Source organism: Varroa jacobsoni, unplaced genomic scaffold (genome assembly GCF_002532875.2).
Source record: "Varroa jacobsoni isolate VJ856 unplaced genomic scaffold, vjacob_1.0 scaffold_341, whole genome shotgun sequence".
Lineage (NCBI taxonomy): Eukaryota > Metazoa > Arthropoda > Arachnida > Mesostigmata > Varroidae > Varroa > Varroa jacobsoni.
In genome coordinates this window covers 206718-233345 of record NW_019213243.1, presented here as the reverse complement: position 1 = coordinate 233345, position 26628 = coordinate 206718, and the positions used below count along the sequence as shown (strand labels likewise).

The 26628-nt window shown below is 40.7% G+C and overlaps 1 protein-coding gene and 1 long non-coding RNA gene across 4 annotated transcripts; one reads left to right on the top strand and one right to left on the bottom strand.

Annotated features, from left to right (window-relative positions):
- Positions 1-619: 619 nt before the first annotated feature.
- LOC111259535 (uncharacterized) lies at positions 620-6804 on the bottom strand. 3 transcript variants are annotated; one of them, XR_002679690.2, is made up of 4 exons: positions 4084-6799; positions 3511-3569; positions 1837-2562; positions 620-831 (listed from the first exon to the last, which is right to left on the bottom strand). It is a non-coding gene; the product is annotated as an uncharacterized LOC111259535 (long non-coding RNA). The 3 variants fall into 3 exon arrangements; XR_015310632.1 differs by having other exon boundaries at positions 620-1633; positions 3511-6804; XR_015310631.1 differs by having other exon boundaries at positions 3511-6803.
- LOC111259532 (uncharacterized) lies at positions 2558-26544 on the top strand. Its single transcript, XM_022831622.2, has 7 exons — positions 2558-2871; positions 13345-13662; positions 16357-16498; positions 17194-19055; positions 19488-19664; positions 20902-21280; positions 23366-26544. Exons 2-7 carry the CDS (start codon positions 13345-13347, stop codon positions 24250-24252), a joined length of 3765 nt encoding a protein of 1254 aa, XP_022687357.1. The 5' UTR covers positions 2558-2871; the 3' UTR covers positions 24253-26544.
- Positions 26545-26628: the final 84 nt, after the last annotated feature.

Genomic DNA, 26628 nt, shown 5'->3' with positions numbered 1-26628 from the left:
AAAGGTTACGTCGAGGTTTTATAAAATGAAACCTATGAATAACATTGATTTATCGTAAAGCAAAAAGAGATCGTTCACGTACGGTCACAAGTTTTGCTAAAACACCCCTTTTAGTTTTGCATTTGGTCACAGTAGCATTAACTTTCTCAGTAGCTTGAGGCGATCAACTGTAGGTGCAAGTTTAACTAGACTTCTATCACATTGGCGCCCTGCTTTGTATATGGACTCTTTCTTATTCGTTAATTATATGTACGAAGCAACTTAACGTATAAATTAAAATCTCATACGTTTCTCTCATAAGTTTGTAGAGTCCGGTTTCGTTAAATAGTATCTGTCCATAAAAGTGAAAATTACCACTTAAGCGTACTTCGTCTACAGAGTTATTCATCCATATATAAGAATATCTCATCAAAATGGAGATTTTTCAATTTTTGGAATTGAGAAATGAGTGGCATAATCTGAAACTGCTATGCTTAAATAGCAGCTGGGCTCCTACCTATGGAGTATGACTACATGGCGTTTGCTTTCACAATATGAATCTTAAAAGCTTCGAAATGACCATTTTGTCCTCACGACCCAAGACAAAATGAACACGAGCTTCGAATAAAGTGGGCAGATGAAAAATCGAGGTTTCCTTGCGTTAAAGTATCATTTATTTGAAAAGATATGAAAACAATATTACAAAACTAGATGTTACCGTAACTTAGATTGTGTCAGCTTTCCGGCTTCCTGCTGCCTACTTAGCATGATATCCACTGTCGAAATCTATGGCTTATATCCAATCCGTCAGCGTTCGTAATATAGTCTTGGTCGGTAGTGGATACGTTCCTCCTTTAGCAGACAGAAATATTCTGACTTAATAGTCTGTATATGTTTTATTAGAAATATTTATTCAAAAATGAGTATTTCGAATAAGGCGGCCTTTGCTAACAAAACATTTATGCAAAATTAAGGTATACTTAAGGTGGTAAAACCGGGTATATGATTAATAATTGTTTAAAAATGCGCCTTAAATGCTTGAGTAGGTAGAAACCAACGGTGAATTCGCACTGCGATTTAAGCATTTATGTTAGTTGCTCCGCGGACAACAGCATAAGCCCCAGCTATGGAAGCAATTTACCTACGACTGCGTGGCTTATTTGTTTGTTTCCTAGGCTTTATAACAAATGTTAATATATATTTGGAACTATCGACAAGAAAATGTAAAAAAACTGTATCCTCTCAGGCTTTCTCCAATATTCAATGCATTTATGTCAATGAGTCGTGTGGGCAACTGATCTTTTCGGAGACAACCAGGCGGCCGTCAGCTCGGTGTTAGCCTGCATCAAATGCGGTCTTTGTGTCTGTACGTCCACGTGCGATATGTGTATAAACGACGTCATCTCAGACGCGTGTTTTCTTCCGTCAGTATTTCTTTCCGTTACCGGACAGCGCTCGACGTCTTTGGTGACGGTGGATTCAGGCCCAATTCAGATTGTCTAAAAGGCCCCCATCGATCCAATTACGGATTCTTTTAGATTCCAAAAACCGTGTCGTGACAGACACCATCAAACCCTGGAGGTGGGAAGATACAGCGCGACGACTGCGATGAAGCTACTGCAGGTTAAGAGAACTGCCGACCAACCGTCGATCACTGAGACGGAAAATGGGGCGGGGCGGGGGGGAGAAGTTGGTTGAGTTGGTGAAACCATTCTATTATTTTTGTCGCTACAAAATGCTTTGTCAAAATCAATTTTCTATTTCGAACATTAAATAAATAGGTTATAAATTCCCTTAAAGCTTCATCATAATTATTAGTCTATCTCCGTGATTATAGTTTTGCTCTTTCTCAGTTACCTTTGTCGTCTTAGTTCGAACTCATGTTCATTTCCTTTGTCTGTTCCTTCGTTCTCTGGAGCTGCGAACACTGCTGCTGCCATGGCCGCTATTGCTCCTACAGTACCCTCGTTTCCTTTGCCTTTGTACATATATATATATATATATATAGGGACAATTTAAAGAAATTATTTGCGTGAGTTGCCCGCCGGGCGATAGATCGAAGGACATATTATGATGTTTTGTCGCAAACGCCGGTGCCCGTCTTCGATGGACGAACCAAGGAACGATCGAACCAATGAAAGTCCTTGTTTCTGGGTCATAGAATGCTGATGACGGCGGCGTCACCCCAGTGCTGGTAGCGATGCCGTTCCTTCTACGCAGTCGCAATTTGTGTTCTGCGTCTACGTTTACGTCTGCCTCTGTCGGGGCTAGAAGCTCCCTCAGCTATGTGCTGTTATACCTCCTCTCTGCAACACGCCGACGTTCTTCGATTCAGACCCCGCAGTTCGGCACCACGTTGATAGTTGTTGCCACAAACTGTGTCTGGTTTGCGGATGCATGTACGCAAAGACGTCAGGCAAACCTATTTATTTAGCTGCCTACATTCGGCTGACTAACTTAATTGTTGGCTCTGTGAGAAGACGCGACTGAGTCCGGATTTTCGGGCTACGACAGTAACGACTGAGATAATCTGGAACAAGGAAAGACACGAGAAGAACTTTTCCGACGACGATAGCCATTTCACTAGAGATTGTCCACCATCGTATCAAAACGAAGTCCGTTGTCGAGCCATAAAATAGCAGAAAAAAGAAAGCAGAAAAAAACACACAGATCAACGTGTTATAGGGTCCTAAAATAGGGCGTGTGTAAACTTACGCTCAAAGGGTGGACAAAAAGTGCATCTACACATAACTGACCAAAAAGGACTACATCTGTAACGTGAACAAGGACAATTTTTCTTTGGTCTGAAAGGCACGAGTAGTGAGGCAGCTTTTGGATTCTTCTTTATTCGAGAGGTGAAGGTCTAATAAAAAGACTCGGAACGCTGTAGAGGTAAGTTCATGGAAGTTACTTGTTAAATCATAGCGTTCTAACTTATACTCTGTTGTTGACTTCTCTAGTGAATCGGAGCCTAAAATGGCACAAGACAATGGAAGCACTAACAGACTCCTATGTTTAACTGATTCAAAGCTATATGCCATAAAATGAGCTACGTTCCTATTTAATACAAATATCGAAGCTATAAGACGCTGAGGTTAGTGTTTCTTAAGCTATTCGATAGTTTATACAGTACGAAAGAGCCCTTTACGTTGGGAATTTAAAAAAATCTAAGGGATCAAGTTAAGGGAAGGCTAAGGAATTAAGTTCCCGAGCCAATACGATCTGTAGGAAAAATAGACGCGATACTTTGGACAAACGTAAAACAGTTATAATACTATATTTTCGATAATTAGTTGCTGCTAGTTCACCTTAACTGTCATATCTAAAATATACCACGATGAAAGTGTAATAATATACATATTCTAAAAAAATGTTTGCACTGACGTATCAAAGGTTCGTGTTTGTGACGGAAGGGTCTCTAAACGAGAAAAAAGCGGCTCCACCAATGCGTTTCATTAATAGGGCATGTCATAATATCATTATCGGCCGGCAACAAGTATTATAGTATCGAGAGGAGGCCTTGAGACGTACCGTTCTCTTTGTTTCGTGGACGCTCTCTTTGTTTTGTAACGTGTGTCGTCCGTCAATCCCTAAAACAGTTCATACTGTTAACGAACTTGGACCTTGTCACATGTGTGAAGTTACAACAGCCAATCATTAATGCAAGATGTTGGCCTAGGAATCTCCTTAAGGGACGAAACTTTATTGTAGTTGAAAATAAGTAGCAGGTTCCTTGCCGTGCAAATACTGGCGCCGCAAAAGCTTCACTATTATAGCACATTCCATAATATAACTACTACTTTCCGTTTTTCAATGTTTTCACACACGATCGTTAAGTTGTCCCAGCAAATAATACCTAACAGAAAAACCTCAGAAAAAACAGAAATAATGTGTGTGACAATCTTTCAGCATTAGTTTTTGAACTATTGTGTGTACTAGGAGTACATAAAAATATCTCTAATCGAACTACTAATTGTATTGTTACTGGGCAGGATACATTTTCCTGCGGCGTATCTAGCTGCTAATTAATTCGAATAGAGGTGAAACGCTAGAAATTTTAAGACGCCACCTGATTATACACTTTTGATGACACAGTTTGCTCACCTTTTACCAATTGCGACACTTGTGGTCAAAAATAGAAGTTATTCTTTGTTGCTGACTTGTCAAACTGCAACAAAATACTCATTTATTGTTATTTCTAAGTACGCAGCCAGGGTTATGTCAAACTTCGGAAAACTAAGCAGAAAACGTTCAAATAACCCATTCACCCGGCGGCCCATTTATGATCAGTGGTTCGCCGCAGGCCGATCTACTTGAGGCAAAGGTTGGACATCTCAAGATAAACTATCACTCTCACTTTTTTTTTACATCATCGCGTTTTTACTGTACGAGGTCACAGAAGGTCATGCCTCGAATTCATAGGTGCAGCACGAGCCCTATTTATTATGTCATTGAACCAAGTATATTCACCGCTGCTTCTGCTGCTGTCGTAACTGCAGCTACAGATGATGCAATAGCAATGTCAGCTGAGACAGCAACTCTATGTACGGTGCCACATTATAGGGTCATCGGGGAACTTAATACACAATAACAGTAACGAAAATTGCTCAAAGGCTTCTACCGCTTATGTCGTTTAAGTAAATATATCTAGCAGTACGACAGATATTTGGAGTAAAGTTAACAGTACATAAATACAATTCCCAAATGCGACATGAAGAGGGCTCGTTGTCTGGCGGTTCGAGTAGATAAAATATGTTCAGCGCAGGTGGTTTTTATTAGCTAGCAAATTTAACGGTTCAGTATATAATAGCCTTATAATTCTTAAAGGTAACCCCGTAGCACTGAACACGAATAGTAACAGTTCGGAGCACAATTAAAAAACTAAGTTTTAATTCCGGCTACATGTCTGGCTGCGTACTTTTATCGTACGCTTGAGACGTACTGCATCGTATGCTTGGACTGACGCTTTATAAGGTACCTTCGAGTGCATAATCTTCGCTTCGTAGATAGAGCAACCTTCTTTGAAAAATCTTTCGATGAAATATGGCCCATTCAAGTTGAGTTGAGAAGTTATCAAACTCCTCCTTTATTGCGGTACGTTACACATTCTATACGACCAGGCGGAGAAACTTGTTGTTTTTCCTATTCTTTATATTTTTGTTGGCAGGTTTCGATGTTCTACAAATTTGTACCCAGGCACCTCTGTACCCGTTCGGTTGCTAAGTACACGCATTCATCACTGTGTCATCATCGCGGAGGCGTAGCCGAAAAAAGCAGTATGCACCATTTTATCATCTAAGACCCGAAACCTCATCCAAAGATATCAGTAATAAGAATCATTACCTTGCCATACTTGCTTAACTTCTTCACCCGTTGCGTTGAACATTTTTTCCTTTAATGCAACAAAGGCGATCCTAAACTTAAATTCGGCACAAAAAGATATGAAGCAACTCACGGCGCGCGAATTGTGTAAAACGTTCTTAAGAAATGTTGTACACAAACACGAAGTGACGATAGGCGTCGGTAGATCTAAAATTTTCTGTCTTTCGTTCATGAGTTTAGATTCCTGATCCCTTCCATATTATATTTATTTTGTTGAGCTATCTCGTATATTGATTCGCTAAAGATTCTCAGCATTGATACGGCAAGGAGAAAGTAATGTGAATGTGCTTATTTTTCCACATTTCGATATACCGTCGTTTTTATTGTCACTAAACTCATTATTGTACCTATCATTAGTCATTTTGAAATTCGTCAGTCCAGCTATCCTACAATATGTCCACACATATATATGAAACCTTTATGATCCGCAGAACGGAACATCCTGCCGGGTCTGTTTGCAGCTTAACACCATCTTGTCTATACAATTTAAACAGAACCGCCAATTGCAAAGGAAAACGCATACAGAGTTTCCTGTTAATGCCAACGGCAAACGGCTACTAGCAGACGACGTACCGGAGGCGAAACAAAGGGAGTAGGGCTCGTTTCTCTGCTCTCCCCGCCAACGTCGTTCGCCCAGTAGCAACAAAAACACGACCAGCAGTAGTAGCATTACAAGCAACAGCGGAAGCAGTAACATTTCTCAGTGATTCTGAATGCGTCATCTGAATGCCACGCCATCTGGCGTCACTATATAAACTCATGTGATGCTTGTGACCACTTTCACACGGTGCATACAGCTGCCACCGTCATCATCAACACTGCCGGTTCTCTGACGTCGAAGCAGCGGTAGCAAAGCGCGAGTCTCCCTGCTGGGCCTCTACTTTGCGGTACTGGTACTGGCATATAATAACCGGGTTTTTCGTTTTGCTAGCGACGTACTTCGTCGAAGACGGTGATGGTTAAAAGCAAATAAGTTCCCGCTTCGACGACGAGATACATTCTACTTCGATGATTAAAAGTACTCGTAGCGGCAGTATTCTTTCTGCGTTTTTTTCGATGAACGGCCGAGATCGCAAGAAACGTGGTATGACACCACCGGTGCAGCGTCAATACTGCGGCATAGTAACCGGTTTATAGCCAATGCTGCAATGTAATTGTTCAGTTTTCAAGCTGTTGCTGACGTCGACACAATGACACAGGACAAGACTACGCCTCACACAAAGTCAATATAGTCCAATTGCACACGAATAACTGAAGCACTCTGTTTTTGCTGAAAATTCCGTAATTTCATACGCAGCACACGTTCTAAGCAGATCGCAGAAGAACCAATAAGCAGTATTATCGATCAAAGCTATATACAGAATAGTAAGCTATGTACAGCAAGGATCTGAGAAGGAAAAAACGATAAAGGATGGATGAGCAAGGGGAAAGAGAAAAGCTGATTTAGGCTTTCTCAAGTGTGTACATCATGGATGTATTTAACATGTGCGCTTAATAGACCTTTAAAGAGCGCTGTTTCAAATTAGCACATACTTGTTACACTACGTTTTATACCGAAAACATTATATATATATATATAGTCTATACGGCGTGCGTATATGAGTGGCGCGTCTTTTATTGGCTAGCTTAAGTTGCATACTACAACGGTAGACGCCAAATGACAAATGAATGCCGAGAGGTTGCATTCCCGGGGGACCGTAAAGATACTTTTTAGTTCTAATGGCTACTAGCATTCTACTCTCTATCCATATCTATGATAGAAATATGGCTTTGGACAATATAGTGGTGTTAAAAAAAATTGCCATATTTCTAAAAAACAATTATTACGTACAAAATTGATGCGAAGTTACACTTTCTTTTGGCATGTCATCTTATAATTGTGGTGACTATGCCAAAAAATTTGTCTACGTGTTAGTGCAATAGGTAACGTCTTGGCGTGATAAAGTTAGAAATGTATGATGGTCTAAGTTGAAATCCGGGCGTAGACACATTTCGGTGCTGCAAGCGGCCAGCTGTCTTAAGTGATGTCTAACGGCATGTGAATACAGGATGTAAAACACGGAAAAAAATAGAAGGAAAGATCTAATGGCTTACCCATCAGTCTCTGGTCGACTTATACGAAATGACACACAAGCTCAGATATTTCAAAGAGAAGTATTTGGTCTAAGATGCTAAACGACGTTCGAGAACTTATCACTACGTCTACTAGCCGGCCTTCATAATCCGCCCATCGCCAAAATCTGAAGATAATCTCAAACGATTGAGCCTATCGTCTGCCATGGCACCAGAACATTCGTCAAGACCCTTTTGCGACAGGCGTTATCTATGGACTATAATGATAAGCATATAATAATGCTAATAACGATAAGAACCAGTCGAAATGTAGATATGTTCAAAGAAGGTTGAATCTAATGCCACAGGGCAAAACATTGAGGCATATATCTTGGCTTGACAAACCAAACCCACAGATCTCGCCCTAACGGTATTTAAATAGTTTCATTCAAAGTTGTGCGTCTTGACTAATAGTTATATTCCTATTCCTGGCGCAAATGATGTTTGAGGGCCTAATTGCTCAACCTTCGTATAGTAAAAATGTTAGACAAAAACATTAGGAATTTTGCTGAAACTGATAACTTTTTCGTTGGTTAGCTCTGTTTCGACAAATTTAAACTTTGATGTTTTTGGAAAGTATCTTGATTGTCGTTGTATGACGCTTTATATTATGGCAGCGCGGAAAGTTTTTGTTGCCACAGAAAAGCGGAAAAGCGGAGTGATCTTTGTTCACATATGAACTCAAGTGGCTCGTTTTGAATGCATTTTTTTTTATCAAGACCTTTTGTTTGTGTCATTGTTCAGTCTGGTGAACGAAATCTTATATCTAAAGAATATCTTACCACCGTTTAAAAATAACGTAAGGGCTGTAAAACAAAATTTATAGATATTCTTTGTGGACACACTTTTTTTTAAGTTATAGCTCTATATGATAGATAATTTATATAGGTTATAAAGCTAAATTACAGATCTAATTTCCATAAACGTAGCAGATTGCCTATATTTTTGTCGTGATATAGATCGGTAGTGTTCTTTACAAAAAAGCTATGACAAGCATACACGCACAGACAACACAAAGTGTTGTCGATAAAAGAGGTGACAAATGCAACAAATTACATGCCCGATCATAAGGGGTACTCCTATTGGTATGTGTAAGTTTCAACGTATCTGCCTACAATGGCTTGTTTCGATAGGCAGACAATGACTACTTTAAAATATTCTCTCATACATAACTGATACTGCTGTTGTGTGATGGACGCCTATAACAGATGGAGCAACGTCAGAAGCACAAAAAACCAGCGGTAGAATCGTCAGCAAACCCTGGTCGAACAGATAATGATGTGTGAAGATATCTCGCAAAATTCATTATTGCAACGTGGACTACTACAGACTAGTCGCACCCTCGTGGAAGCCGCTGGCTAAACAGTCACGAATTTCATTTGCTTTTATAACGTTCCCCATTTACAGATATTGCATAATACTAATAATAATAACAACTTTTAAACGAGGAACACAAACGTAAACAATTGGCACATGTTGGACACTGCAAATGGGGAAGACCAAAAAATTTCAAAAATTGCCGCCTTATTCATAGCCTTTCGAATGGGCCCGTTGCAACACAAATATTCACACAAATGCTCTAGCAGAAGACAAAAGTAGAGAAATTTACACAATACTTTCGAAGATAATAAAACCAATTTGAAATCAATGTTTTTGTTGAACATAAGCTACGTGAGAATGTCTCCATCTGGCATGCGTTTTGTGTAGAAAGACTATGGTCTGAGCTGGCGAGTGTCGCAGCCATGAATGAATCGAATTGAATCCAGTCGAGAGAGAAGTTAGAACGAAAATTCAGCGATGAGCAAATGTATCTTGTGTTATGTAAAGAAATTTACTAAGAGTCGTAGCAATACGCCAGTTGACTTGACCGTTGTATGGCCATCGTGCATAAATGAATAATATATTGAAGAAAAACAGTGGCCGTTTAATTATACCAGAATTATTGTATAATTTCCAAAAATCCTAAAACTGCCATAATAAATAGGATTAACATTGCTATCTCGATCTACATGTGCAAACCGAATCGTCCGGCCAACAACTTTTCATTTATCTGAGACGACAAACTGTATATATTATCTATGGATACCAAAACCTTTTTTCTACCTTCGAAATAGATTTTTGAGCTCTACGGCTGGCACCGCCGTTAGCCAGTTACTTCAGAGACTGCTGCCTTCCAACATGGACCGAAATGTACCTATGCCAATATTGAACCTAGGCCACTACGTGCCCCTAAGGCAAGCACGTTACCCATTAAGCTGTCAGCCTTATCCTCTGCCTACTTACTACTTGCTCCAACTGCTCACAGCTAACAAACGAACGCAGCGACCTCACGTATAATCGCAGTATATCACACGCGACAACGTAGATCCGATTCTTATTTTAAGCACTTAGACAGTAATAATAATGATGTACATAATATTTTTCACAATGACAGGACAGGGATATTTTTGTTTGCCGTCTTCAATGAATAATTGCTCAAGATAATGAATAGTTTTGAGAATGTGAGAGCGCTTAGGCCATTGAAAAATTCCGACAACTATCCCCCTTCGAAAGAAGCGTAGGAGCGCATTGATCGTCAGCTGCGTATAGCTCATAGTAGTACAAATCTAAACAGCACAGGGCTTCAGAAGAGATAATATTAATGAATTACAAAAAAACACAGTATATGTAGAAAAAATGGTAGTCTGGTTGTGGCGATGAAAAGGAATGGCATTACAGTCGCAAGCGTATTGCAGGTTAACGAGGAAGCGTTTGTTTTTGGTCGTTTATTAATTACCAGACCGACGTCACAGCTTGCTAGAGACCAAAAAGGACCGTTATTTTAATAGAGCTATCGGCTAAAAAGCGATATTCCATTGTTTTCTATTCTATGCTATAAGTGAGTCGTTATATTTCGATCACGACACGCTGCCCGAGGAACGTCTTGTACACTTTTCTTTGCCTAACCTCCCAAGTTACACAATAATTAGTTACACACGTAATATAGTCTTATATTGAAGCTTCTATATCTGTATCAGTCGTATAAAATTCCCTGATTCAGAGAAGCAGCGATACCATAGGACGACTAAATCATGTCATTTAGATTTCTGTCACAAAGGAACTGCTTCGTATTGAAAATTTCGACAAAGCATATTCTAAAGCTGCAACTACCGTTGGCGCGCAGACTAGCGTGTCTTTTTAGTAAGAAACAAACAACTTCTAAATAATGTTAAAAACCAGCCGAAGCGAAAGGCGAAGTTCCGTCATTGACGGAACACTGTCCCCTACAACCGATCGGCCCAGTCACGCCGTCGCTGTTTCACATCGCAATTCGCCGTAATCACCGATCGAAATTTGTCCTAAGCAGGCAACATATTCCGTCTAAGATCGGAGACACATTTCGCATGAGTCCCACACTTCGCTTGGCGTTTTTGGCACGCATCCGCCCCGCGTTAACATCGCCATCATCGACTCCGTGTACCACTCAGTCCCACTCGGCTCAACTTCGAAACACCCTATCCATCCACTCGCCATTCCAAAAATTCTCAGCGATGCCGCCCCGCTCTCCGTGTTCCTTTTGCATAGCTTCACGACGGCACCTCAGTTCCAAAATTATCGTTACTATCGCTACGGCGACTGACGGTCGAGTAAGTCTCCGTTTGGGCCCAAACGTTCTTCTATATGTTAATCTATATACAAATCTTGTTGACGCTTTCTTGCGAGAACATAGTCGGAGGTAAAGCGTTCCCGTTGTCTTATAATGGTTATTACACCAGCGGTAGCAACAATATATACATACTATATATGATATATATATGTATATATATACATATAGTGATGTGATCATGCGATACGCTACCACCGCTGACGCGGTAGCAAGCCGATGTTATCCTCGTTATCAGCGGTCGTTCTTTGGCAATGCCTTTGGGTCGTTAGTTGTGCCGGTTTTACTCAATGAAATCGCCAAAGACCGTGAACGTCCAAAGACAGTAATAACAACAGTTGGCTTCGTGCTTTCGTAGAACATAGCAGAGGCAGCAATAAAAGACAAGCAGGAAAACTGCAACCTACATTTCCACTTCTCTTTCGGCGGGGAGATCATCGCTTTTATGCCAAAAAAAGAAACGTCACCAAATCCATCATGGCTGGCGCGAAAACGGACGCTGGTGTTGTTACCAGAATGATCGCGACTCCTGCGGTATCGGCAGCAGCAGGGACGAATGTATCGAAAGCGAATATAATATCTTACTGTGCAGTAACCGCGGCTATGATGCATCCGGCTAAACTAACTTATAGGTCTTCAATGGTCTGTTGTCGTACACTGTGATCTGAATGACCCGTTTAGGCCGGTTCACAACATGCTCCAGTGTCGAAACAGAAACCAAATACACAAGCGTACGAATGATGCCTGCATCTTCTATCGAATTTTTTCTTGCGGGGATCATCTTCAAGTGGACTTTAGGATCATTAGAACATTCGGGCACCCGTAGCACCAGCAGACGAGTAATCGTTTTTCGAACCGAGCAATGCCACTATTACATGCTTTATTATTGTTTTAGGTTACACGCGAATGAACATCGTTATAATGTCGTTATTCGGCTGGGTCGCTAGTGAAAAGGACCCTAGCGAAAATGTAAAAGGAAGAATTGTACTGGCGAACGATTCGCCCGCGCTATTGGAAACGGGCTACCTGCCCAATAGTTTATTCTGTAAATGCTTCCCTTATTGTCATTTTCATTGCAATAAGGGTTGCAGATAGTTCCTATATTGATTTAGGAAAATCGTAAAACCTAGAAAAGATCGAGATTGCTACGTCCTCTTTGCTGCTGGTAAAGTTGTCGTACCTGGTGTTATTGATCTGAATAGGGTCAATATAACAGGCTGACCTCTATAAATATTATAAAAAAAATAATAGCGTGAACTTTATCTGCGAATGCGATGGGAGCATGTTGAGGAATCCGATCACCTAAATGTTTCACCGATTGGTTTCATCCTGACGTAAGCTACATGAAAATCTAGCTGTTTGATTTTGTGAGCTTCACCTAGTCTCAGGTCTCAAGCCTGTAGACGATGCGAAGTGTCGCACGCTTGTTGCACGGGTCGATCAGTCTATGCAATATAGTTGCGATTTTGCAATGAGAATTTGTTACTTGTGCCGTGGTCTAATTGGACGAGCAAGCGAATGAAAGTATCACTATTTGGGCACGGCAGATTCCTAATGTTACTGACGGGCAACCACCCTATGGACCTAAAGGAACCGTATCGCGCATGCATGGGTTTGTTGCCGTCTTCGTCTGACATAGTGCCCTTCGATTTTTTCTTATAGAGTTTTCCTTCCAAAAACATGAGTAACAATAGAACTGCAATTCTGAGTAAGAACATATATAAGGCATAATGGGCGTAAGTTCTACCGTTCGTACTATGGCAAAATGATATTGACATAACGTATACTCGATAGACTACGTAGGGGACAAATAAGCCAGAAAAATGGCAGATTTGCCCTTGTCGAGCGTACATTTTGTTTACCTTGCTCACTAGTGAACTGCCAACGTGCCCAACACACGATATTAGTTTGGACAGAGTAGCCTAATTCACTTATATTTATAATACTGCACATATATCAAACTCGAGAGCTTGTAGAACTTAGGTTGCCCCATTATATATCTCTGCCAAAGCTAACTTAGCAAAAATAGTAGTGTTCGCTTTTACGTAGGGCGGAGCTTTCGACATATATGATGCAAAGTCATTCGGTGCCGCCTCGACCAGTTCACAATAATAATGATGACGCTAGTTGACGTACGTTTTTATCCGCTAGTGTTTTTGGTTATCCCAATTACTAAACCATAAAAAAACTCGTTTCGTGTTTGGGTTTGTTCAATGGTGTGTTAACAGATGATGAAGGCGAGGGCGACCAGCGCCATGTTGGTGACAGCCATAGCCGTCGATGCGTTGGTGACAATTGCTTTGTTTGTCAGTGCTGTCGGCGTCAACGGAGCGTTAGATACATCGATGACGGGGCCTCGGCGAATTGAGCGAGAAAATCGGCTCAAAAGTGACAGCCGACAAGGACGTACCTTGAATTCAGGTGAACTCAGTGGCATTATGGACTGGGAATATGGCGGTTGGCGGCCTCTTCAAACACCAAAGGGATTCTATCGACGGATTGCAAGAAATCTCTTCCGCGATGACGAAGGCAAAGGACCAAATGAGGTAAAAAGGAAAGAACCGAAACTGAAAGCGGAAAAGTTTTATTTTGATAGACGTTTAACCCAAGATGCATACATAAAGTTAGAAGAAAAACAAATAAAGCGAGACTTACAATGAAATATTAAAATTATAATTATGTATATAATAAAACCTAATACTACTAAACAAACGTTGATCCCTATTCTACTTTATGCTTCTAGCTGTGAATTATGTCCAGATTTTTCTGGCTCATATAAAAGCGGTCGGTATACACATAGCTTACAGTCTACATGTAAGAACATAAAGCTCTTATATAAAGCTTTATATATGTGTATATATATAAATTGGCAGAATTTCCAGTTGTTCCCAAAGGGGTTTTTGCGCATCCTCCGTGACGCCGCAGATCACTGAAAATATATGTGTCTTGTTCCCTTCGTCAACGCCGTATAGCTTGTCGGTAATTCGGGATATGAAGGAATCATAAAGAATGATCGGTATCATTCAAGAGATCCTGTCCCGCTCATACTTCGATCATGTGTTACTATTATCTGTTCAATCGGTTTTGATCATTGGCCTGTGGCAACAACGACATCCGATGTATGTATATATTGAGCTATCTGAGTTCGTATCTGTGTGTCTCGTGATGCTCTGTTGATATATAAGTGCGTCTGTGTGTCGTTCTTGCACTTGGCAACGCAGCCATTACCCGCGACCACTTCGATGACCACCGTCGCTGCTGATAGTGTAAAAACTAGATTCGTTCGACTGCATCTTGGGTTCCTTCTTCCAGTTTGCTATAGCCGACAAGTTGAGCAACAGTAATCACCAGTCAGCAACTCCATTCATATACATTCACTAGCAATTGAAATCAGCCGTAGGTAGCAGGCAAGAAGCGCTACTACGTTGAGCGCCGTTCTATCGAAACGAAGCGTTGTTGAGGTGAAGACTTATGGTGATGCCCGTAGGCTTCGTATGCGTCCGTCTGCGTGCGCACGTGCTTGCGTTCATTTACCCGGACTCGGCAAAACAGGAAATCAATATGACGTTCTCATCAACGACTGCCACGAAGGGGTTCGCCCGTCGCTTCCACGCAGACAGTAGTACGTGTGTCATGGCTAGAATACTAATAGTAACACAAAGACAACTGTCGGAAACACAATGCAGATGTCACCGCCACCGCCATTTCATTCTCAGCATTTTCGGGCACTTCCGTTCAAGATACAAGTATCGAATGTGTTTACGCAAATTTTTTGTTGTTACTTTTTCTTCCTTACCGTTGGTATAATGTTCTCGCATCTGCAATAATCGCTCGGTGTATGCGTGTATGTGTGCCACCATATCTGCCGCAGTGATGCATTTTGGTACCGGTATAATTAAAGGGTGTTGTGGAAACTGAACATTAAATACTGGACAAAAAGGACGCCGCGTAGGGCACATGCACGGTAGCATCATCATTATACGCTTTGACCGCCATCATCGCTATTATAACAACAGCAACTACTACGATTGCTATTGCTTTCGCTGTAGGAGAGCTCGTATTCGTTTCTCGTCGATCCTTTAGTTCTACTTGGATATGACCGCGACTCTACACATATAGATATACATGTGTGTACGTATGGCTTGTTCGGTTAATATACTTGCCGCTATAGCCCCCGGCGTCGATGAGCAATCAGACAAGTATAAAGAACGATATGCATTATGTATAAAACGTCCCAGTACAGACCGTGCGAGCCGGCTTCGCAGCTGGCCTTTTTCTAGAAGCTATATCGGGGTCTAGCATCAGGCCTCGATACTGTAACACAGTTTGTCGCAGGGCATATAGGTCAGAAGTATTGTTCGTCGCAGTTGAATCGAACGGGTGATGGCAGTGCAACGATTCAGGATTTAGCCACAGACGCATCATGGCAGTTGATACAACAGTCGCCGAGCTATCAGCTGAACGCCACTCGAGAGATGGGCCCAGAATTTACTTTAATGGCAAATGCGTTCCTTGTCATAATATATATGTAGGCATGGGACAGGCTTCGGTTCTTTATTCTTCGTTTTATGTTTTATTTTTTACTAGCTTCAAGTCGATCTTCAGACCTTTGTCCAATGGCGCTGTTGTTTACTACTCAACGACAACGCCTACTGAAGATTGGCGAACGTGCGATAATCGTTCGTATTTAGTATGTAAATATAGTTTCGACGTATTTACCCTACGGCAGATAACAATACACAATCAACAATATGCCATGCGAATCGTTTGAACCGGGATTCTGTCAAACAGATGGATATTCTATGCAAACTGACGCAAGCCAATGATTTTTTTTTTAATCATTTTTTAACGTCTTCATTCATGAATGCGTGATTCTTTGTACGTTTGAGGTTAATATAAACAGATATATACACGCCGCACAAACTCCGGTGCTGTTTTACCGACACAAAGTTATCGTAATTAAATATTACTGCCGCTTGAGCTTTACTTGTGCCATAGGCTTTTAAGGAAACTTAGCATTGGCTCTTCCGAATTCGAGCAGCTAGTCTTTGGAGCAGTAAATAAATATAATTATACGCAACGGTACAGCTATAGAGAATCCTATAGGTTTATTAGCCTTATGAATGTTTTTCATTACCCTTCTCAAAGAGCTCAGTGGCGCTGTGATGTCCTGAATACTTACGACTGTTTCTTGATAACCATAAAAACCTTTCAAATACCTATTACTTTTTTTTTTTTAGTTGGACAACGCGGGAGACTTAGAAGTGGCTTCTTCGAATAAAGTGTCATCATTCCATTTTCTCGGACTCGAGGATTTCCTTAGGAGTGAACCCGGATGCTGGGACTGTGGATTTCAGCCGTTAATATTCCTCCATGGGAGAGGTGAGTATCTCAATCGTTTGACACATTCGGACATCTCAATCGTTTCTTTTAAATTATTTGCTGTTAATTTTTTTTGGTCGATTTTCGGCCTTTAATAGCTCGTAGGCTCCAGTTTATTTTTAGTTTCTATACAATAATAACGGATAATTTGGTGTTCCGATCTGGTGTCTTTGTAATGACGCAGCGGCACCAGTAATTGGTTTGCGCCTAAGTAAACTGAAGGACCCCAACTCGAATGGAGTGGATTCAAAGTGGGTCTCGGGATGATGCATGTTAGCCTGTTAAACTGGATTCGAAATCGGACATAGACACGCTTCGGTATTGAAGACCAGTTTTCTAAAGCAAAGCTCAACACTTACTGTACTAGACGTAAAATTCAAAACGTTTGTTTAAATGTGTCACCCTATGTAACTATTTAGCTGTTGAAGCAAACATAGAATCGGCTCAAAAGATTTAATTTGAATTTTTATTAGTTTGCGTTAATGAAGGGGCAAAAGTCATAAGAATAAATCGAGGATCTCTCGTACTTTACTTGCTGTTGATATTGTTAGACGATACGTGATTACGAGTATTTTAGGTAGATGGAGAGCATATATTCCAGAATTTTGTATATTTGCAGAAATATGTCTTGCTTAGATTGAAATTTCAGGTTTGTATCTCCTCGATTTTAATATGAGGTCCATTGATATATTTAGGGCCTCGAAAAATCCGGTCAACATCATTGCACGCTGGGTTCGAAAATCCCCAAACATTGGATACTCATCGCGAAGTGAATATTGATATCCGTGATTCTGTCAAAAAAAAACTTCGTAAAAAAAAGATTGGTGCCTCCTTAAGACGGTCAAAGCGCAGTTTGAGCAGCACTGGTAATGCGATTCCAACAGAAACTGCTGTCAGTAATTATATGACTGGCAAGCTTATTGAAAGTGAGCCTTCCAAAGAACAGGAGTATATTAAAAGCGAAGCTCTTGATGAAGCAAAAGGTGACAGGATTACGCCAAGTGACGAGGAGCCTCACTACCTCAGTGCCAAAAGCATTTTCTCATTAGCAAAGGGCATTGCGGAAGCACTGACCATCAGAGAACGGCAGGAACAAACTAAGGCGCTGCGTACCACGACCGAGGCATCAAGTGCCACAGAAGTGACAAGCGGTGCGAAACTCGAAAACCAAAAGGCTCACTTCTTTAGCCCCAAAACTATCTTTGATAGTGGAAAGGATTTAACGGAAGCACTTGCTAAGGAACTGCTAGGTCCAAACAAACCCGAAAATGCTTCAACTATAGGAAGGAAAAAAACAAAGAGCGATAAAGAGGATAATTTTTTAAATTCGAAAATCGCTATTAAAGAAGCCAAAGATATCCATCAAGCCCTTGCTACTGAAAGGTCTCAGGGTCAAGCCAGCAATAATACTGAAATAGATCCTGACGAGCCGCACTTTCTCAGCCCTAAATCGATACTCTCCCTCAAAGAACAAATAACTAAAATTTTAGTAACGAATTTCCCAGGTAAAGATACACTTGCGGAAAAAGTGGGGTCACAAGCAAACAGCCAAATTCCATCGGCTACCGATGGTTCTTCATCTGCCAAGGTTGAAGCCACAATCGAACAGCCTGTAGAGATAAAAGCAATGATACCCCATGACGCACATTTTCCTAGCCCTCGGTTATCATATGGAATTCTTAAGGGATTTGGGGAGCTGGCTGTTAAAGCAGCACGATGGGAAGCGAAATCTAGCTCATCCAATGAGCCGAAGTCTCGAGTACGCCGACAGATTTGGAATCCCTTTCGCAGGCGACCTAGTCCTGCAAAGCCGAGCATCGGAGGGCCATTTGGGTTTGTGAACCAAAATGTTCCCTACGAGGCCCAAGGCTCCATAAACAGCTTTTCATTCGCACAAAATCTCCCGCAGTCATCAACGTTTCAGAACAACGACTTCCAGGGCATTCAGTCGTTCGTTCCAACTCCTCCCATTACGAATTTTGAAAAAGTCAGCGGTCCTCTTGATAGCCAATATCCAGGCACACCCTCAATTGGGCAGCATGTTATCCCTGGCGGCGCTGAATTTAGTTCCGGTAATAATCAGTTTGCGCAAGAGCCGGTTGTGAGTGGCCCGCCACCAACGAGACCTGTTAAGCGACCCGAGCAGGTACAACCCGTTGCTCCGAGCTCATCAATAGGTTCAGGATTACCACCACCGCATGTCATTGACAGTCTTCTAACCGAACTCAAGACAACCGGTCGGATACCGCCCAACCTGTCACCAGAGACTGCTCTTCTTCTAGCCGATATCCTGTCAGGCCGTAAGCAACATATTAGCGACGACAATAACCGTGTCCCTCACTTCAATTCGTCACCAATGGCACCCGCGATCGATGTTCCCCATGGTCCATTTGTTCCAGAAGTTCCGCCACCGCAGACCCAAGTAAAGCCTCCAACGTACCACCGTGACCCAATGCCCGCGCCCAACTTTCACCAAAGTGCACAAGCATCACCACCAGTCACTTTTGGAGCTCTTCCCTCGCCTCCAAAGAGGCATCAAGGCACCGTCAGAGATAAGGTATGTACTGCCAAAGAGTTTGCTGAGCTACTAACGCAACTTTTACGTACCTTGGAATCTAAAAAACACAATAATAATTTTCTTTGTTTACACAAAAACTACAATCCACTAAGATGTGTTATATAACTGACTGAATAACCTTGACATAGTAATAAACATATTTAACAATATCCCCTTAACCCTGTACGAAAAGAACAACAGACTGCTAACAAGATGCTAGCATTAGTATATGCTTTTGCATTGCCTTAAATATAGATTTCTTTCCGTCACGTAACCTTGTTCCTCGTAAACTTTATTACTTACTTTGAATTCTTGGTGAGTGAGAATGACGGTGATCTTTTCAAATAACACGGTATGTTCTATCATTGTCGTATTTATTACGATTGAAAGTGTGATTGCGTCTGCCATCTTATAACCATCTTGCATGCTTAGGTGGTTCCTTCAACAACAAGTGGTGAGGTGTTATACCACCAGGACCGTGCACCAGTAACCGAACACGTGACCCCAATAGCTAGTGCCTCCCATGGACATGGGGGAGTCCATTTGAACGCCGAAGGGTTCCAGAGGCCACACAGTGTCACGAGGCTGCGGACACGCAAAAGGAATAAGGTAGGATAGTTTGATCTGTAGAAAGGTCAATTGTCCAATGGTTACGCCCATTTCTGTAAATCAAAAACAACAGCTTGACTCAGATTCGCTTGTGAGCATTCAGCGGTAGGGTAATTTTGCTCGACTAACTATTAAATAGGGAACTGCTAATAAGCAAACACTCGCGTTTCGTATTTGTATCATTATATTTTTTGAGAGTCAATCAGTTCCTTCAAAGTCTCTTTGTTTTATCTGGCGTTTACTGCACTAATCGATACCGTATAGAAAGCTTTGAAAAGGTAGGTTTTATCCTTAGGAAGAAAAAAGAAAAAAAAAGTAGAATTACGATTGCTGTAGAGATGGCAGACTTACTAGATTAATAACTATTCGTGGCAAAAATAAAATGCAAACGATTACTCAAATTCTATCTGCAATGAGAAAATGACGATACGGGCACGTAAATGTCTTACAACCCTCAAATAATGCAGTTATCTTATATAATTCACTTATTGCCAACATATATTTTATATTCTGTACCCTACACACAGACATATATACACTTACGAACATTTTTAGTGTGGGCATCAAGGTCACCTCGGAACCGATGAAGGTGATAGCTGAACTATGTACATGAGATGTGTACATGAGCAGGATTTCTAATAACACATTAAATTATCTGTGCCAGACTGAGTCAATTCATGTCCACAAATGCCATGTATTTATCGATTCGTTTTGCTCGTTCCATATAACACGTATATTTGTCCTGTCAAGGGTTTCGTCTCCAACCAATAGGTACTCTGCGAACAAAGTGTATTGCTTCGTGAAAGTCACGGCTGTACCGTATATGTGGTATGCCTTAGGAAGCAGATACCCTATGTTAAAAGTTAATAAGTTTAATTACGCTAGATAAGCCGCGATTCTCTGAAATATTGATCACCATTGTCACCTATCGGAATCAGCTCTGTTTCACCCGCATAAACGAACAATGTCAGTGTGTCAAAGTCTAAACTAATAAAGATCCAGTTGGTATTGTTCATGCGATACATATCAAAGTGCCATTGGCCGAATATTGAACAGACTCTAGGAGTCGCTATGTATGATTTTTTGAGAGCTACATGGCAACTATAATCCGATCCTTTCCGACGCTTAGTTTAGCGTCCCGTTTATGCGATAAAAAACTTGCTAAATTTACTCTCTAAGGGGTATCTTATATGGTAAAATAAAAACGAATTATACTGTTATCGTGTGCTATTTTTAGCCCTTGCCGACTTCGGTAACCTCCACGGCCTCAAAGCTTAGCTTGGCCGAACAAGCTGCTGAGCAAGCCGTGGAAAAGGACCACTCATCGATCTTTCCACAAGAGCATGTACATATACACCATCATCATAAACGCAAGAGGAAGCGTCCCACAGTAGCGCCCGCAGCCAAGATCCCGATTCCTGCTCCAGAGATCCATCTGTCTGAAAAGACGAAGGTTCTATCGACTCAGGAAATGGTTACACCATCGGAGACCTCCGTTCACAACCATCCTCCTCACTCGTCGGTGCATGACGGATCGCATTTTGCCGCACAGCATTCGAAGCCCGACGCTAAGGTCCACTTATCAGATACAAAGTCTCATGACCATTCCCCATCTGGTGAGTTAGCATGGAACGCTTCGTGGGAGGATGACAACCGTTATATCACCAGTTTTTGGACAGAGCCTTTATTCTTGTCGTAGAAGCGCTAAATGTGCTCCTCCAAGCTACCCGATCTCATCGATATTCCCATTGCAGTTTGCAGATACGGACCATTAATATGTTTTAGATTAGACGTCGCACAGAGATCATTGAAGTAGTGCTGCATATAGACAGAGATAAAGACTGTATCCGTTGGTGCAAAGTATCATTGATTTGAACGCTGCCATATCTGTGCGTCACCATACCTTAAGCGATTCGTACACGCTAGAGACATTGAATAAACAGTATTTATCTGCATACTGTATGCTTAATGCTCCACAGTTCTATTTTGGTTACGAAATTAAATGAAGTATAGAGGCATTCCACATGGACTAATTGGTATATATGTACGACAAAAAAATTTCCATATGACCCTAATAATAATAATGAGAGAGTCAATTACGAAAAATTCATGGTCAACTCACCATGAAAAATTTGATGGCCCATTATATGCGCCAAATAGAAATAGTCAACGCCATCGTTCACTCTGCTTATTTTAGGCCATCAGGGTGTAAACATCCATAGTTCCCAATAATAGTATCTGTGGCGTCATTTATAGGCTGATCGTAAATACTATGGATCAACCATGAATGGTCGATGTGTCGAAGCGGTATATTATAATTATCTACACTTCTTTTTCCGTATATTTTATTCGGTATAAAGCAGATTAATAACAAAATGCTACACGAAACGATTAGATAACATGCAGCAATAGCATCAACATGCTCTATTTGGGATGTGGTTACATAGACGAGGTTAGGTATTATAATCAGGAAGCATCGGATCAACGTCTTTGCGGTGCCTGTACATATATGCTCTTTGTGCTCTCTGTTCTTTCTCTGTATAGGTGTCTTTTATGCTGTACAAGTAAGATTATTCAGACAATTTTTAGCTTATGTTTCATCTTCTCTTATTCAAATCGTTCCGTCCATTTCTGTTTTGTAACTCTGCTTATCGGCTGTCCTATGTAATGCTTGTGTGTCTACCGGTAATGTATATACGTGTTTCGTCGAGCCAATCGCTCGCGTTAACGCCACAGTCTGTTTTATGCAATTAACAGTATCGTACAAATAAATCATGACACGCCACGTTACTAATAATGTTGTACGTTATCGGGGTGTTGTTTTTTGTCTTCACTAACTCACTGTGCTCGTTTATGTAGCATAAATCGTTGTGTACGGCGTTACGGGATGTCTATTGTTTGTAATATGCTTGCTTTATTTTCTCATTATATTTTGTCGGAGTGACATGTGTCATTTTCATTAGACCGCTAACAGATCATAGAGAAAAATTACCTTTTGTGATTATTCGACGGTCTTTACAAAGCAGTATCACATATCTGTAGTACTCGATTAATTAGAATAGGTGGTATAAAAGGGGCCTGTACAATTTTTCGTTACATGCTAAAAATAGAGAATTCGATATTCTTCCAGTTTATCCATGCATTATATTTATGTGTGAGGTAAATAATTCGTTTCAAATTCCGTACTTAGCTCGAACGATTCTGATAGTCGATATTAAATTTAACGTATTCCAAAATACTTTTCTAACTTTCTTTAGTTATTTATTGTAATTACAGCAGCTCTTTGACCGCCGTGGATTATTCCATCAGTCCAAATACAGTACACCCCAATAGCAACAAATTGACCCGGGTTAAAAATGAATATACAATAAAGAGTCGAACACTTCGTCTGAATAGAGGAATAATTGATTAGGTATTATGTGCTGGTAAATACATGATATGCGGCATCATTTCCAATCTGTTTTAGTCCTAAAAATAAAGAATGTATGTTCAGTGCACAAAACAGCACTTTCAGAAGCTACTCAACTATATCAGAGCTCCCTGAATGCATGCCAAAGATATTTCTAGGATAAGTAAGTTTCAAAAGAATTCCACTTCATTGCTGATATTGTCAACTACCTGAATTTGTCAACATTTTTTCTATATTGGCTTTCATGATCTCGACAAACCTCACCTATAACAGTCTGTATAATCTGTTGCAGCGCCCTCACTCGAAGCCGAGCTAAGTTCTGCGAGTAAGAATCATCCGATTACTGTAGATCCTCTTCAAAACATCGCTAATGATGGGGGCGGTTTGATTACCGACAAACACGGTCTGGCAAACGTTGCCGGCTCTGAATACTACGACGATCTCTCCCATAAAACTACAACAACGACAACATTCACACCCACAGTAGTTGACAGCCACATCAACGCCAACGAGGGTTCCGCATGGCCTGTCGATGATCCTTATTTATCACCACCCAGCTCAACGGAGCCGCCCGCTCATACCGTTGGGCCAGCTGACATTCTGATCCAGGATGCAAAACCAGGAATACCACTGTTAGCGTCTGACCTTAACTCTCTCAGACTGAAAACAAATCACAATAACCAACAGAGTGACAGAGGCAATGTTGCAGGTTCTGTCGGTAGCAGTAGCAATAAGGTCGATTCAATGCCCGCTCCAGTGTTCCGACCGGAGGCGCATGTTCCGACACATAACGCTGAGGACGAAGCTAAAAAGCAGGCCACCCAGGACGAGGACGAGATTTCTGCCGGAGCAGGCGCTATTCATTTTCAGCCGATTCAGACAAAGGAGGGCGACAGCAAGACCACGGGTAATGCCCAACTCTACCATGCTTACTATGCACCAGCCCACCATGACCCGCCACCGGGCTACATTCGAATGACCGTGGATGAGTTTAACAAATTGTTCAAAAATGCGGAAATTCAATTCATTGGCAGTGAGCAGGAATTACAGAAGAAGCTCGGCACAAAGCCGACAAATAAACTAAATTTCGACATCAACAATACGAGTACCAGTGACCTCAAGAAGAAGGAGAAAAAAGACAGCGGGAAAGACGAGAAGGAAAAGTCGCAGGACGAGTAAAACACTTCGAGTGTCGCTAAATTTTATCTCTAGTTCATAGAAGCCGCAAATACATATCATAGAAATATCAAAAACCGTTTAATCGAAGACGGCGATAAAGAGTACATCGACCAGTATATCTTCATTTACTATCTGTCATATATAAATTAAATAATTAAGTGACGAGAATGATTATGTACCATCGTCATAGAACGTGACACAATGATCTTTCCGTGTGCATATTTTCTGCACTGTGCTTGTGGATGTAACAAAGGATGCTAGTTTAGCGCAGTAGATACAAGGCGCACGATCGAACGATTCGTAGCTTACAAGGAAGTTAGCATGCCTTCAAAAAATGAATAGCACAGTTTTAGTAAATGGTGCCAAAACCTGAATTGCACGGTAAGAGTTATAGTAAAAATCGAAACAAATAATGGAGGCAGAAGGATATTGTAAATCTGTACAAGCTGTTGATTATGGTATTTTATGAATCTGCTCCTGCACATATAACTCGACTACTATGCACAATAAAGTGATTTGGCGTGAGCTCCATACGAAAGAGGCTCTCGATTTCCGCCTTCAGTAGCAATTTCGCTGTTAGGTTGCCCTAAAAGGGTTAATCAAATCTTTCGAATTGTTCACACCTTAGCTATCTCATCATGGACTAGTGGGGGCCGCAAATCCCCGCTTTTTTAACACCACCATGGTGTCAATTGATACAGCTATATTGTCCAGAATCATGCACCACAATTCTGGCTCGATCGATAAGCAACAATAGCTTGATCGGGGCCGAGTTCTACAAGAGATGAAGACAGTGATTGAGGTTTGAAACCAGACAGAATGAACTATAGAAATGAAAAGAGCTTTTTATTATGTTAAGGGCAATGCAATGTATTTATTAAAATGGTAGCGTTAGCTATAGATCATCGGTTAACGCGAAATACCCGTTTCGGAAGCAATGGGGATATTCGTAATAGTAAATAAAATTAACGGTACGGTACGTATTTCCATAAAATACATAAAGTCGCAACTTTGCTCGTAAAATATTTATTTTTGACTTAAAGAAAATGTCTATTTATAACAATGATCATGACAATGATGATAGAAGAGCAAGCTTATTTCACTATTCCAGAAGGAAAGGACAAACTGTTTCGGCGATCCTTAAATAAATATAAGCCGATCACAAAAATAATGGGATCATGCATTACGTATAATAACGATACGAAAATAATTTTTTAAAAAATTTCCCTGTGATACCACAGTCTTTGATTGTTATCTTTATAGGACGAATATTTTGAACAAGAATGCGCGGACTTAACTATATGGATACCCTTTTCATTTGGAAAAAGTTGTGTTAGAAGATGAGTATTTGAACGTACGGCATAAAAGTGTGACTATCAGCAATCACAGCTTTATTGGAGATGAAGGCTCGATCAATCCATCGTCAAAAATGCCTTTGTCCTGCTATGGCTTCGTCGACATTTTACGTGCCGAAACAATGAAAATCCCCGCATCGGATTTTCGTTCCTTGAGTCGTTGCCAGTCAAACCTCTAAATCTAAAAGTCCATTGAAGTTGTTCATCAGTTTGGAAAATATAGTTCTGTCGATCATTTCAATTTCTATTTGAGTAATAGGATACAGTCATTTTTCTAGTTTTGGCGATATTTTAAATATTTCTGAATTCTGAATGTGACAAAAATATATGCGCATCCTATTATCATAACGATATATATACATGAATGGTTAAGGCTAATGCGATTCGCTAATGGTATCACACCTAAAAGGCATGCCTGTATGCTCATGTGTTAGTTCTGTACAAAATGTCAATGTCAAAGCATAATTGTTTAACCCAATTCCCGCAGTGCGATAATAGTGCGTATCGAAAAATGACTGTTAGAAATGTTTAGATCGTAGATCACTTCCCATTCGGTCGCTTGCTACCCCATAGGTAAGACGTATGTAATTTTAAGGTTAATTTTCTCCATATGAACTTCCGTAACATCTCATTCAGTAGAGACATATGTGGAGTTTGGCAAGCCTCTTGACAATCGGTAGGTCCACATTTTACGCATCTGAAAGTAGCAGGAGATATGCCAATTATTGCAATAGAGAGTGGGTTTATTCTTAGAACGCATTTGTAATAATAGCGCTAATGCCATCTCTGTATTTCTATAATATTAAGTAACAAGCCTACTATAAAGTGTCCTGATATTAATTAAGAATGGCAAATGTAGTTAACCAAAAAAAGGAATGTTGCAGTAAAAAAAATACTTGGGTGAGCACAATAAATAGTATAACTATTAGATTTTAAGCATGTAATTGCATTAAGACGTCTCTGTTAGTTACGCCGTTGAATCGGCTTTTTATTGCAATAATTTCCTTATTTCCCACTTTTT

Coding starts and splice junctions, on each gene's coding strand:
- LOC111259532 (XM_022831622.2), top strand. CDS start 13,345: ATGATGAAGGCGAGGGCGACCAGCGCCATGTTGGTGACAGCCATAGCC. Junction 16,499..17,193: donor AATATTCCTCCATGGGAGAG/GTGAGTATCTCA, acceptor TGATATATTTAG/GGCCTCGAAAAATCCGGTCA. Junction 21,281..23,365: donor TCATGACCATTCCCCATCTG/GTGAGTTAGCAT, acceptor AATCTGTTGCAG/CGCCCTCACTCGAAGCCGAG.